General features: G+C 36.5%; 1 protein-coding gene across 7 annotated transcripts in view; it reads left to right on the forward strand.

Moving 5' to 3' along the window:
• Positions 1 to 15,376, forward strand: part of ZFYVE16 (zinc finger FYVE-type containing 16) — a 57,644-nt gene that overhangs the window by 36,336 nt on the left and 5,932 nt on the right. For 6 of the 7 annotated variants that reach the window (XM_019929760.3, XM_019929759.3, XM_033852969.2 and 3 more), the window contains 4 exons: positions 1,108 to 1,188; positions 13,006 to 13,168; positions 14,098 to 14,203; positions 15,198 to 15,365. In XM_019929760.3, the coding sequence (XP_019785319.2) occupies positions 1,108 to 1,188; positions 13,006 to 13,168; positions 14,098 to 14,203; positions 15,198 to 15,365 (518 nt within the window). Of the gene's footprint in view, positions 1 to 1,107; positions 1,189 to 13,005; positions 13,169 to 13,736; positions 13,844 to 14,097; positions 14,204 to 15,197; positions 15,366 to 15,376 lie in introns of those variants that run through there. The other variant, XR_004525825.2, reaches the window with a different exon arrangement.

Consider the following 15,376-nt stretch of genomic DNA (forward strand, 5'->3'; position numbering starts at 1 on the left):
ATAGTCAGACATTCTGGCTGCTAATAAAAATTTTTCCTCTGATTATAAAAGTATGTATACTCATTTGTAATAAGCTTGGAAAATATGTTTGAAGAAGTAGTAAAAGGAAAAAAGTGCCAAAATATGGCCTTTGTTGACATTTTAATATATTTCCTTCTTATATAGATATATATGTTAAATAGATGATTTTATACTGGATATTTACTTTTATATTGTGCTTTTTTAACTTAACATGCTATTGACATTTTTGTCATTAAAATTTTACAGCTATTTAATATTTATTTGATGAATATTTACATAGTATAAAATTCAAAAGGTATAAATATTCACACTGTAAAATCTCCTTTCCTCCCTTGACCCTCAAACTACCCTCTTCCCCTCTCCACAGGCAACCAAACCAGTGATATCAGTTTCTGGTATATCCTTTCAGGGATTTCTTGCTTGTATGTATATGTAAGCAAACACCACCCCACCATACACATACACACACATACACCTTTCTTCCACTTTTTTAAACAAGTCATAACATTTGTTCCATTCTGCACCTTGTTTTTTCTTTTGGAGATTATTCTTTGTTAGTATATAAAGAACTTTCACATTGCACATAACTTTCCACTTTATATATGAACATCATTTAATTGTCCCTTATTAATGGACTGTTGCTACCAATCCTTGGCTGTTTATAAAAATGCACTATGAATAACCTTGTATATGTGCCAACATTAATTCCTAGAAATGGAATTTGTATGTCAAAGTATAAATGTGTTTGTAATTTTAATAGCAATTTATCAAGTTGTCCTCCATAGAGATTGTTCTGATTTATGCTCTCAACAGTAGTGGATGTTTGATTTTCCACACCCTCACTTGATAAAAACACTGTAAATAGTACAACAGCCATCAATTATTAGATACAAACATTAAATAACCTTTATGAAATATTTTATCGTAACTTTATTTTGTTTGGTATTTTTTGTTCTAATATAAGTGGTATGGGCATGGCGTTTATCAGGTACTTAAAATATGCTATGCTCCACATTATGCATTTAACAAATATCATATAGCATAAAAAGAGCAGTTTAAAACATAATTATTGTATTTTTTAATTAGTGACAGGTGCAAGTTTTGTGGTATTCAATGGAGCTCTAAAAGCATCTTCAGGATTTCTTGCTAAGTCCAGCATAGTTGAAGGTATGAGTTTCATCTTTAAGATTTGTTTAATGTAAAGATGTTTTTCATCTCCTTTTAAAAATGTATTTGATACTTAACAAAAGAATATATGTAAGTTACAAAGCATAGTACAACAAACTTACGTGAAATCATCACTCAGCCAAGAACTAGAACATGACTAACATTTGGGCCCACCTCAAGCTTGACAACTCTGCCTTAGCCTGCATTTCCTGCTTGTGCATAGCCTAAAGGTTAGTCTGAGATGAGAGCTTAGGGTCTTCTCAGGTCTTTCCTTAGCATGCACACATCCCAAGCATGCACACATTATTGCACATGCATGGGGCCTTCTAAATTCCCAGATATATGTTAGTGCCTTTCAAAGCCCTTATGGACATCTTATTCCCCAGATTTTCCTTTAAGTGTTTGGTTGGCCTATCCTTTGTGTCTACTAGTATCTGCTGCCACAGGCAGCTATGATGTTGATCACTGGCCTCTAATTGTTTTTCACAAATGCTCCCTGAGAAAAGACTTTTTTCACTGGGTAAGCTTAGAGTCTGGTCAAATAAAGACATTGTACGTGGAGTCTTCCCAGGAACCACCTGACAAGTCAAAAAATGTCAGTTCTCCAGTAATGAGGTTTTGAAGGAGTTCCAGCCCCATTTGCCTTCTCCAGTGGATACCAAGCTGATGGTTTTTACTATGATTGCAGGCTGTTGGTTTTTAGGCTTCTGCTATGCTGGAGAGGAGGGGATGGGAATAGGAAAGTTAAAATGACACAAAACTTGCTGTTTTTAATCAAGTTCCTGCCATTTTTTTTTGTTTTTTTTAAAAGAACCAGCTTTTAGTTTTATTGAACTTTGCTGTGGTTTTCTTTGTTTCTATTTCATTTACTTCTGCTCTGGTCTTTATGATTTCTTTCCTTCTGCTAACTTTGGGTTTTGTTTGTTCTTCTTTCTCTAGTTCCTATAAGTGTAAGGTTAGATTGTTTATTTGAGATTTTTCTTGTTTCTTGAGGTAGGCTTGTATTGCTATAAACTTCCCTCTTAGAACTGCTTTTGCTGCATCCCATAGGTTTTGGATAGTCATGTTTTCGTTGTTATTTGTCTCTAGGTATTTTTTGATTTCCTCTTTGATTTCTTCAGTGATCTCTTGGTTATTTAGTGACGTAGTTTTTAGCCTCCATGTGTTTGTGTTTTCTACCTTTTTTTCCCTGTAATTGATTTCTAATCTCATAGCATTGTGGTCAGAAAAGATGCTTGATATGATTTCAATTTTCTTAAATTTACTGAGGCTTGATTTGTGACCCAAGATGTGATCTGTCCTGTAGAATGTTCCATGTGCACTTGAGAAGCAAGTGTAATCTGCTGTTTTTGGATGGAATGTCCTATAAATATCAATTAAATCTAGCTGGTCTGTTGTGTCATATAAAGCTTGTGTTTCCTTATTAATCTTCTGTTTGGATGATCTGTCCATTGGTGTAAGTGAGGTGTTAAAGTCCTCCACTATTATTGTGTTACTGTTGATTTCCTCTTTTATAGCTGTTAGCAGTTGCCTTATGTATTGAGGTGCTCCTATGTTGGGTGCATATATATTTATAATTGTTATATCTTCTTTCTGGATTGATCCCCTGATCATTATGTAGTGCCCGCCCTTGTCTCCTGTAACATTCTTTATTTTAAAGTCTATTTTATCTGATATGAGTATTGCTGCTCCAGCTTTCTTTTGATTTCCATTTGCATGGAATATCTTTTTCCATCCCCTCACTTTCAATCTGCATGTGTCCCTAGGTCTGAAGTGGGTCTCTTGTAGACAGCATATATATGGGTCTTGTTTTTGTATCCATTCAGCGAGCCTGTGTCTTTTGGTTGGAGCATTTAATCCGTTCACATTTAAGGTAATTATCGATAATGTATGTTCCTGTGACCATTTTCTTAATTGTTTTGGGTTTGTTTTTGTAGGTCCTTTTCTTCTCTTGTGTTTCCCACTTAGAGAAGTTCCTTGAGCATTTGCTGTAGAGCTGGTTTGGTGGTGCTGAATTCTCTTAGCTTTTGCTTGTCTGTAGAGGTTTTAATTTCTCCATCGAATCTGAATGAGATCCATCGAATCTGAATGAGATCCTCTTTGAATGAGACTCTGGGTAGAGTACTCTCGGTTGTAGGTTCTTCCCTTTCATCACTTTAAATATATCATGCCACTCCCTTCTGGCTTGTAGAGTTTCTGCTGAGAAATCAGCTGTTAACCTTATGGGAGTTCCCTTGTATGTTGTCATTTTTCCCTTGTTGCTTTCAATAATTTTTCTTTGTCTTTAATTTTTGTCAGTTTGATTACTATGTGTCTCGGCATGTTTCTCCTTGGGTTTATCCTGCCTGGGACTCTCTGCACTTCCTGGACTTGGGTGGCTATTTCCTTTCCCATGTTAGGGAAGTTTTTGACTATAATCTCTTCAAATATTTTCTTGGGTCCTTTCTCTCTCTCTCTTCTTTCTGGGACCCCTATAATGCTAATGTTGTTGCGTTTAATGTTGTCCCAGAGGTCTCTTAGGCTGTCTTCATTTCTTTTCATTCCTTTTTTCTTTATTCTGTTCCGTGGTAGTGAATTCCACTATTCTGTCTTCAGGTCACTTATCCATTCTTCTGCCTCAGTTATTCTGCTATTGATTCCTTCTAGTGTATTATTCATTTCAGTTATTGTATTGTTCATCTCTGTTTATTTGTTCTTTAATTCCTCTAGGTGTTTGTTATTTAATTCTTCTAGGTCTTTGTTAAACATTTCTTGCATCTTCTCGATATTTGCCTCCATTCTTTTTCCGAGGTCCTGGATCATCTTCATTATTCTGAATTCTTTTTCTGCAAGGTTTCCTATCTCCACTTCATTTAGTTGTTTTTCTGGGGTTTTATCTTGTTCCTTCATCTGGTACATAGCCCTCTCCCTTTTCATCTTGTCTGTGTTTCTGTGAATGTGGTTTTTGTTCCACAGACTGCAGTATTGTAATTCTCCTTGCTTCTCTCCTGCTGTTTTTTTCTTTTTAAATACTCCCCAGATTGCTGCAGGTCTTTGGTTAATTTCCAGAGTTTCGAAAAAGTTTCTTCTGACGTTTTATCGGTTTCCTTGTTGTTTTTATGGAGTAGAGTATTTTCGGAAGTTCTTAGTCTGCATTTTCACTAATATCATCCTCCATACTATCTCAGTTACATAGCTTTATAGAAAGTCCTCCCATCTCTGATGCCATACACATGCCTTATTCCTCATTTTAGTAGTGCTCTGGCCAGTCTAAGCCCTTTGTTTTATCATGTTAATTTTAGGATCAACTTGTCAGATTCTAAAAGGTCCATTGGACTTTTTATTGGAATTGCATTATATTGCTAGTTTAATTTTGAGAAAATTGGCATATTTTCTATTTTCATTGTTTCTATCCATGTACATTGGCTACCTTCAATTTATTTACATAATATTTTATATTCATTTCCAATAAAATTTTATAGTTTTTGTATAGGTTTTGAATATCATTTCTTATTTATTCCTGTACCTCATAGATTTTATTGCTGGTGTAAATGGTATCTATTTATTTACTTATTACAATTTTAGTGTAATGTAAATGCCATTATAATTTTTTAAATTTATTTTTTATTGAGGTATAGTTGATATAAAATATTATGTAAACTTCAGGTGTACAACAAAGTGATTCACAAGTTTTAAAGGTTGTATTCATTTATAGTTATTATAAAATATTGGCTATATTCCCTGTGCTGTACACTATATCCTTGTATCTTATTCACATTTTACATACTAGGTTGTACTTTTTAATCCCCTACCCCTATATCGCCCCTCCCTGCTTACCTCTCCCCACTGGTAACCCCTAGTTTGTTCTCTATATCTGTGAGTCAGTTTAGTTTTTGTTATATTCACTAGTTTTATTTCTTAGATTCCACATATAAGTGATATGATACAGTATTTGTCTTTCTGTCTGACTTATTTCACTTGGCATGATACCCTCCAAGTCCATTCATGTTGTTGTAAATCGCAAAATCATTCTTTTTTATGGCTAAGTAGTATTCCATTGTGTGTATATATATATATATATATATATATATATATATACCCCATTTTCTTTATCCATTCATCTGTTGTTGGATACTTAGGTTGCTTGGCAACTGTAAATAATGCTGCTATGAACATTGGGGTGCATGTATCTTTTTGAATTAGTGGTTTTGGTTTTTTTTTGGATAAATACGCAGGAATGAAATTGCTACGTCATATAGTAGTTCTGTTTTTAGTTTTTTGAGAAATCCCCATTTTGTTTTCCGTAGTGGCTGCACCTATTTACATTCCCACCAACATTGTAGGATGGTTCCCTTTTCTCCACATCCTTTCCAGCATTTGTTATTTCTGTTCTTTTCAATGATAGCCATTCTGACAGGTGTGAGGTGATATCTCAATGTGGATTTAATTTCCATTTCTCTGATTAACAGTGTTGAGCATCTTTTCACATGCCTATTGGCCATCCTGTGTCTTCTTTGGAAAAACATCTATTCAGGTCTTCTGCCTTTTTTTTTTTTTTAAAGAAGATGTTGTGGGTAGGAGTTTATTAAGTAATTAATTTATTTTTGCTGTGTTGGGTCTTCGTTTCTGTGCGAGGGCTTTCTCTAGTTGTGGCAAGTGGGGGCCACTCTTCATTGTGGTGCGTGGGCCTCTCACTATCACGGCCTCTCTTGTTGGGGAGCACAGGCTCCAGACGCGCAGGCTCAGTAGTTGTAGCTCACGGGCCTAGTTGCTCCGCGGCATGTGGGATCCTCCCAGACCAGGGCTCAAACCCGTGTCCCCTGTATTAGCAGGCAGATTCTCAACCACTGTGCCACCAGGGAAGCCGTTCTCCCTGTTGTTTAATCAGGTTTTTTTTTTTTTTTGATGTTGAGTTGTATGAGCTGTTTATATATTTGGATATTACCTTGTTATTGGTCATATCATTTGCAAATGTTTTCTCCCATTTGGTAAGTTGCCTTTTTGTTGTGCTAATGGTTTTCTTTACTATGCAGAGCTTTTAAGTTTAATTAGTTCCCGTTTGTTTATTTTTGCTTGTATTTCCTTTGCTTTAGGAGACAGATCCAAAAAAATATTGCTGCAGTTTATGTCAAAGAGTGTTCAGCCTGTGTTTTCTTCTAGGAGTTTTATGGTTTCTGATCTTACATTTAGGTCATTAATCCATTTCGAGTTTTTTATTTTTTTGTACATGGTGTGAGAGAATGTTCTAATTTCATTCTTTCCTAGCACCACTTATTGAAGAGAGTGTCTTTGCTCCACCGAATATTCTTGCCTCTTTTGTTGTAGATTAATTGATCATAAGTCCATGGGTTTATTTCTGAGCTGTATTCTATTCCATTGATCTATGGTTTTGTTTTTGTGCCAGAACCATACTGTTTTGATTACTGTAGGTTTGTAATATAGTCTGAAGTCAGGGAACATGATTCATCCAGTTCTGTTTTTCTTTCTCAAAATAGTTTTGGCTCTTTGGGGTCTTTTGTGTTTCCATACAAATTAAAAAAATATTTGTTCTAGTTCTGTGAAAAATGCCCTTGGTATTTTGATAGGGATTACATTGAATCTGTAGATTGCTTTGGGTTGTATGTTCATTTTAACAATATTAATTCTTCCAGTCCATGAACACAGTATATCTGTGTTCCATCTGTTTGTGTTATCTTCAATTTCTTTTATCAGTGTCTTACAGTTTTCCAAGTACAGGTCTTTTACTTTCTTAGGTAGGTTTATTCCTAGGTATTTTATTCTTTCTGATGCAGTTGTAAATGGGATTATTTCCTTAATTTCTCTTTCTGATAGTTTGTTGTTAGTGCCTAGAAATGCAAGAGATTTTTGTACATTAATTTTGTATCCTGCAACTTTATCAGATTCATTCATGAGCTCTAGTAGTTTTCTGGTGGCATCTTTATTATGTTGAGGTATGTTTCCTCTATGCCCACATTCTGAAGAGTTTTTATCATAGATGGATCTTGAATTTTGTGAAAAGCTTTTACATCCAAGAATGTTTTGCCTATGTTCTCTCCTAGGAGTTTTATGGTGTCATGTCTTATATTTAGATCTTCAAACCACTTTGAGCTTATCTTTTTATATGGTGTGAGGAAGTGTTCTAATTTCATTGATTTACATGAGATTGTCCAGCTTTCCCAACACCACTTGTTGAAGAGACTGTCTTTTCTCCATTGTACGTTCTTGCCTCTTTGGCAAAGATTAATTGACTGTTGGTTTGTGGGTTTATTTCTGGGTTCTGTCTTTTGTTCCATTGATCCATATGTCTGTTTCTGTGCCAATACCACGCTGTTTTGATTATTGTAGCTTTGTAGTATTATCTTAAGTCTGGGAGGCTTATGTCTCCAGCTTTGTTCTTTTGTGAGGATTGCTTTGGCAATTCTGGGTCTTTTGTGGTTCTATATAAATTTTAGGATTATTTGTTCTAGTTCTGTGAAAAATGTGATGGGTAATTTGATAGGGATCACATTAAATCTGTAGATTGCCTTGGATACTATGACCATTTTAACAATATTAATTCTTCCAATCCAAGAGCATGGGATATCTTTCCATTTCTTTGAATCATCTTCAGTTTCCTTTATCAATGTTTTATGGTTCTCAGCGTGTAAGTCTTTCACCTCCTTGGTCAGGTTTATTCCTAGGTATTTTCCTTATACAATTTTTAAAGGTTTTTTTTTTTTTTTTTTTTTTTTTTACTTTCTGATATTTGTTTGTTTAAAGTAATGCAAAATATTTCCGTAAACATTGTAGCCTGCTGCGGCGAGCCGTTTCTGACCGGCAGAATAACGAGCCGCCACACGCAAGATTCTTCTCGTATCACACTTTATTGGAGCACAGCTTGGTTGAAGAAAGATGGAAGGAAGACCCCGCAATCCTATAGCAGTCTGCTTATATAGGGATTAAGAACATGTGTCGCTCTGTGATTGGCTTTCGCCGATGGTGCGATTTGTGAGCCAGCATCGGATAGGTCGCTACTTTAAAACCTCATTAGTATACTTAGCGCAAGCGCAGTGGCCACAGGAAGGATGACTCAGCTTACTTCAGCTTCCTGCTACGTGGCAGTTAGCTGACCGCGCCTTACATCTCCCCCTTTTTTATTTACTAGAATCACCAAGCAGAATGTAGCCCATACAAGTGTTCACCTCATGATGTGCTCACTGTTCGAGGGCAGCCTTCCGTTGGCATGTCTGAGACACCTTACTGCGTGCAATGCCAACAAGGGCTGCAGGGTGCAAAGGCTGACTCAGAATAAGTCTTGATTCCCTATAGAGGTGCAATGGCAACAAGGCCTCTCTGTGCAGGGGCAATCAAGAATAGGCCTTGATTCCCTATAGAGGTGCAATGGCAACAAGGCCTCTCTGTGCAAGGGCAATCATTTCGAATTATTCAGGGCGGAGAGCCAGGCTGCGGGCGAATCTCCTTCATTAATAGCCAGAAGTGCCTGAGTGAGCAGGACCCTATCTCGATGTGCCCTGATGCGCACACGACAGACCAACCAGAGACACAGCATAATCCCAAATACACAGCAGACTCCAAAGATTCCTACCCCCACCCACTCCCCAAAGGAGGAAAAGGCAGAAGAGAGCCAAGAGGCAAAATCTCCAAAGGCAACGGGCTCCAGCCCGGCAGCACTCAGTGGCACAATTTGAATAATCCTTTGTGGAATTCCAACTAATACAAAGACTTCGATTAAGAATCATCAGGAACATCCAGCTCAGCATCTTCTCCGAAGTTTTCTTCAACAATTCTCGTCAGTCTTGATGGCACCCAGATCGGATCTTGATCCTGTGGGGAGACACAAAGAGATCCCCTGGATCGAGTAATAACACGATCCGGGCCCTTCCATTGATTGGACAACACATCTTTCCACATCACTTTGCCATAATTTTTATGGTTTGTTGCCACATGGCGTTCAGCAGAGGTTTCTTTATCATCATTTAAATGTAAAAAATTTATGGTAAATAAGGCAAGTGAAAGTCTCTGTCTAGGGGTACAGTTCTCTGCGATTCCCCCTTTTTGTTTTATTAAGAGTTCTTTAAGTGTGCGATTTGTGCGTTCTATAATTCCTTGTCCTTGTGGATTATAGGACAAGCCTGTAATATGAATCACCTGCATTTTTTGACAAAAAAGAGCAAAGCTTTTGGAATGCCTCTGGGGTTAACCCCAGTCTTTTGGGTAACAACTCTTCACAATATTCCTAGCCAAAGCTCTGGTAATGTTAAATTTTTTTCTTAAGACTGTAGATGACACATGATATAGCTTATGAAACTCTTGAGCCTGTGTCGTAGAGTCTAGCGCTGTTAGAGCGCGTGTGGAAATTAAATTAAAAGGACACATCCAAACAGGTTGAGAATCATCACAGCGTTCTAATTGTGCATTTGTAATAGCTTGTTCTACCTTTTGAAGTGCCTGATGGGCTTCTGGGGTCAATTGGCGTGGGGAATTAAGATCAGGCTCCTAAAAAATTTACAACATCTCCCTTCTGTATTCCCTCGGGAGCAAGAAACAATCCCCCATTCCCTAAATATTTAATCAAAACGCCTAAGGCCTGTTCAAGCAACTCCATACAAGAGGCTTTATCTCGACTATTCAAAGGAATAGAAAAGACGCCATTTCCCTAATTTTTTCTTAATTATTCCAGGGTGACTAGGAGGGTTCTAAATGCCCTAATTGTAACTGCTCATCCACTAGTTTGGATGCCGCCTCCAGCTTTTTCTTTGACAAAGGCCACTGAGGTACCCACACAGGTGTTGTGGTCCTCCATGTAATCATAAACTCAGTGACCCTTGAGAAAAACCCAAGTCTCGGCGGTTTAAATTTCCGCGGGCTTCTATAGGGGCGGTCATGCCTTATAACTTACGTCTTATCCCTCTATTAGATATCAGGGGCGGAAGCTCTAGCCTCCGCAGGATTAAAATATGGTGGGCTAGCGAGTGGCGGCATGTACCAATGCCCATACTGCTCTTGTTCATATGCCGCGGCCGCTCCTTCTAAATCTTCCTCCTCTCTAGGATTTAATTCATCTTGAAACAAATATAATTCCTTGAACTCATCTAGGATTGGATATAATCCTGGCACCGTTTCTTGCTTTTCCTTTTGTTTTTTTTGTTTTTTCTTTTTTTTTCATATTTTCAGGCCTGTCTACCGTAGTCCCTGTTTGTTCATTCTCTGATACGCTATCTTGACTGGACTACTCACCGACGGTTCACTCCGTGTGTCGAGTTCTGAATCGGTCCTCCATGCAGGGCGCGAAGTTCCCGGGTTTCGGCACCACTTGCGGCGGGCCGCCTCCGACCAGCAGAATAACGAGCCGCCACACGCAAGATTCTTCTCGTATCACACTTTATTGGAGCACAGCTTGGTTGAAGAAAGATGGAAGGAAGACCCCGCAATCCTATAGCAGTCTGCTTATATAGGGATTAAGAACATGTGTCGCTCTGTGATTGGCTTTCGCCGATGGTGCGATTTGTGAGCCAGCATCGGATAGGTCGCTACTTTAAAACCTCATTAGTATACTTAGCGCAAGCGCAGTGGCCACAGGAAGGATGACTCAGCTTACTTCAGCTTCCTGCTACGTGGCAGTTAGCTGACCGCGCCTTACAGCCTGCTACCTTGCTGAATTCGTTTATCAGTTCTCATAGTTTTTGTGTGTAGTCTTTAGAGTTTTCTATATAGAGTATCATGTCATCTGCATATAATGACAATTTTACCTCTTTCCTTCCAATTTCAATACCTTTTCTTATTTTCCTTGTACGATTGCTGTGGCTAGGACTTCCAGTACTATGTTGAATAGAAGTTAGGTTTATTCCTAGGTATTTTATTGTTCAGCTTTTTTCTTGTTGTGAGGATGGAAGTGACAAGTTCCAAGCTCTTTACATGGAGCAGACACCAAGAAGTCATTAGTATTTTTTGTAATACAAGTTGGCTGGCTTTCATTTATCTAATGTTGTCTTGCTTTTCATTTTTCTGAAGCTGTCTTTATTTCATTCTCATTTTTTATGGGTATTTTTGCTAGATATAAAATTCTGCTTTGAAAGTCTATTTTCTTTAAAGATGTCATTTCATTGTCTTTTGGCCCTCATTATTTCTAGTGAAGAGTCAGTAATAGTTTTTATATTTGTTTCCTTGTATTTAATGTGCCCTTTTCCTCAGTCTGTTTTCAAGAGAGCCTCTTTATCTTTGGTTTTCACCAGTTTTACAGTGGTGTGCCTCAATGTGGTTTTCTTTGTATTTATCCTATTTGGCATTTATTGAACTCCTTGGATGTGTGTGTCAATATTTTTCATCAAATTTGGGGAACTTCTTACCATTTTTTTAAATGTCCTGATCTTTCTTCTCCTTCTGGGAGATAGTCTATCTATGTATATGTAATCCATATCTGTATTAGACTGTTTTATACCATCCCAAGGGTCTTTGATGCTCTTTTTATATTTCTTCATTTTTCTCTGGGTTCTTCAGATTTGATCACTTTTGTTGACCTTTCTTTATGTTCTCTGATTCTTCTGCCATCTTCAATCTACTATTAAGCCTATCCATTAAGGTTTCTATTTTAGTTGGATTATACTTTTCAGTTATAGAATTTGGGGGGGGGGGGCGTTTCCAGTTTTATTTCTCTGTTCAGATTTTTAAAAATCTGTTTATACATTTAGCCAGTATTTGCTTTTCATTCTTTAAATGTGTTTTCCTTTAGGTCCTTGAGTATATTTTAGAATAGATATTTTAAAGTGTTTTTGTGTTTATTCCAGTGTCTTGGCCATCTCATGGTTAGTTTCAGTTTTATAGGGGCTCACATTTTCCTGTCTTTGGTAATTTTTTATTTTGTACTGTCATTATTGATATGCTTTAGAGACTTTAGATTCTTTTAGCTTTTTTTAAAGGGATTTTTTTGCTGAAGAAGGCTTATTTATGTTTAAGCAGGCATTTTATGTCTGCTTACCCTGAGCTTGTGTAGTCTTTATTTTTTATTTTTTTTAACAGATGGATCTATGGATATCCTAAGGTGTTTACAGTCTGGCAGGACTCATTTTCCAAATCTGTTTTGCCTGTAGATTTTGTAAGAGCTTTGATTTGGCATTGCACAGTTCAGGTTAATGAGGTGCTAATGTGTATTTTGGTTGGTCTAGACTACCAATATCCCCCAACATTGCTTGACTTCTATTATCTCTGTTCTGTTCCCAACCATATAATAGCCATTTTCTGTTATGCCTCATCTAGGGTCACTCTATTAATGTGTTCTCAGTTCTGGTCCAAGGACTCAAAAAGTCCTTGAACACAGTCTCCTGATGCTCCCCTTTTTAGTGTCTTGACCACAGATTTCAGGTTTCCCTAAAGTCTTATCTCTGACTTCTCAGCCCAGTAGAGCAATTGTAGGCTTACTGGTCACCATGCAGAAATTGTCCCCAAGCAGAGAGCCTGCGCAGTTATGGGCTCACCTATTGAGTTTTCCTGTAGGGACCATGGTATTGTACTTCCTGTTGTCCAGAACCTGAAAACAATTGCCTCATACATTTTGTCTAGTTTTATGGTTGGTTACCATAATGAAAGGGCAGTTTGGCATCATTATTTCATCATAGCCAGAAGTGGAAGTTCTCACCTTTATTTGTTTAACCATTAAAAAAAAAAAAGAATCCTTAACATTGTGAAATATTTTTCATATTCCCTAACAGAAAACAACCATCAAGATGATTTAATAGATGGTCTAAAACTTGCATGGAACATATTTTGATAGCAAAATTTATGGCTTAGACATATAAATTTATATTCAGTAAAAGAAATGTGAAACATAACTCTCATTTTTAGATGGCTTAATGGTACAAATAACTCCAGAGACCATGGATGGCTTACGGCTAGCTCTACGAGAACAAAAAGACTTTAAAATTACATGTGGGAAAGTTGATGCTGTAGACATGAGAGAATATGTGGACATCTGCTGGGTAGATTCTGAAGAAAAAGGAAACAAAGGGTAGGAATTTTTTGTTACCAAAATGTAATTGATTTGATGGAGGAGAAAGGATAAAAACATCATGTTAACAAAATTAAATATTTTATAAATAAATATAGAATTATACCATTAATTTCAATGCATATACTCTAATTAATAAATGCAGTCTGGGTTTTTCAAAAATGTACCTAACCAGCATCATGTGTGTTTTCTTAGCCAGGATGCTGTAAACTATTAAAGGGTGGACAGTTTGGGAGGGGGCAAATGATACACATTGTGTAGCAGTGTAGGCTTGATGCCAGGTCTGAGAAAGACAAGATACTTTGTCTGTTATATGGTACATTGAGGCACACACATATTTCCCCCCCCAGACTGCCTTTTATATACCAGATATGTATTTTCATGGAATTATCTTAGGATTATTTTTATCAAATAAGTAATGGATTCCCTTTGGGTGTTTATTCTGTATTATATTGATCCACTGTAAATGCAAACAACTGAATTCAATAATATGTACATTAGAGGCCTTACAGAATATTACTGCTATTCCCTCCTCTCTTTAGTTACCCATTTTCTTTCTTTTTTGGAGACTGGCTAAGAGATCTGGAGCAAAAAAGGAAGAGAAGGGCTAATGCTGAAGGATTCCAAAATAGAGTTTTGCAATTCATGAGACAGCTTTTCTGTTAGGAGACTAAGGTATTTTAAACCTCAGGTCTGAATTGGGCATATGAAAAAGTAGATATAATTTGCTACACAATGAAGAAATCTTGGTAAACGAATATGAGCTAAGTTTTAATTATTTTTTGTATAATTGAGATGTCTTACTGCTGCTTTAAATTTATAGCTTTCATAATTTTTATCCTCATTCCATTTGTTCAAGTCTAATAATTTACTTCATAGAAAGTACTTTGGTATTAAATAAATCTGTTCTATTATATTTTATTCTGCAGTGTTATTAGTTCAGTGGATGGAATATCATTACAAGGATTTCCAAGTGAAAAAATAAAACTGGAAGCAGATTTTGAAACTGAGGAGAAGATTGTAAAGTGTACTGAGGTAACTTAGAAAGACGTTTCCTTCCATTTACATGCTGTGTTTGGATATGTTTTTGTTAATTTGGAGATTTCGCAGTACTTAACCTCTGAATGTTTAAGTGCAGCGTATTACACTTTCATTACACCTTGAGACACACATATCTCCACCCCAGACTGCCTTATATACACCAGATTTGCATTTCCATAGGATCATTTCAGGTTATTGTATGGTGGTACTGCCTGTCAGCTCACAGTTAAGTTTTCACGGCATTGCCATCTTTGTTTGTACAATAACATGTTATTTGACCATGGTGTTTTCATTTTTCTCTTATTTTACAAAAAATAAAATATTTTATAGATATCAGTTTATAATCAGCACTCACATATGAAAGTTAGTTTTGCATGTTCCAGTTTTTTAAAAATAAGAGAATATGAAACTGTAGCCTCACAGCCCCTTAGTCTACCTCCATTCTCCCCCTCACTCTACCTCCTGGGTCAGACAATCAATGTTACTGATTTCTTAGGTATTCTTTGTGATTTTACACATGTAGAAGATAGAAACTATAGAGGGTATAGAAATTATAGAACATTATTTCTTTGTTTGATCTTAACTTCATTAAGATGTCCTTATGGGATGGTGATCTTATAGGGTGGGCTCATTAGTACCCTTCTTTAAACCGAGTTAACAAAGCTTTTGTTGCTACAAGTTAACTTCAGGCAAAAATAGCTAAGTCATTCCCATATTCCCTAATCTTTGGTTTTAAGTTTTTACTTATACTATAGATCAGGCTATATAGTGTGTATATATATATATATGTATGTGTATATATATATATATATATATATATATATATATATATATAGACACACACTATATAATATTCCTAACTAGTGAATTTCATGGCACTAACATTGGAATTTTATTCATAAAGTTGAATTGAAGGTAGCAATTTTTGCATTTTTAAAGCTACTTCTAATCTTAATCATGACTTGTTTCCTAATTAAATACATTTCAGGTGTTCTACTTTCTAAAGGACCAGGATTTATCTATTTCAGCAACTCGTTATCAGTTTGCAAAAGAAATAGCCATGGCTTGTAGTGCTGCACTGTGCCCTCACCTGAAAACTCTAAAGAGTAATGGGATAAATAAAATTGGCCTCAGAGTTTCCATTGACACTGATATGGTGAGGCATGT

Source organism: Tursiops truncatus, chromosome 3, assembly GCF_011762595.2.
Source record: "Tursiops truncatus isolate mTurTru1 chromosome 3, mTurTru1.mat.Y, whole genome shotgun sequence".
NCBI classification, from domain to species: Eukaryota; Metazoa; Chordata; class Mammalia; order Artiodactyla; family Delphinidae; genus Tursiops; species Tursiops truncatus.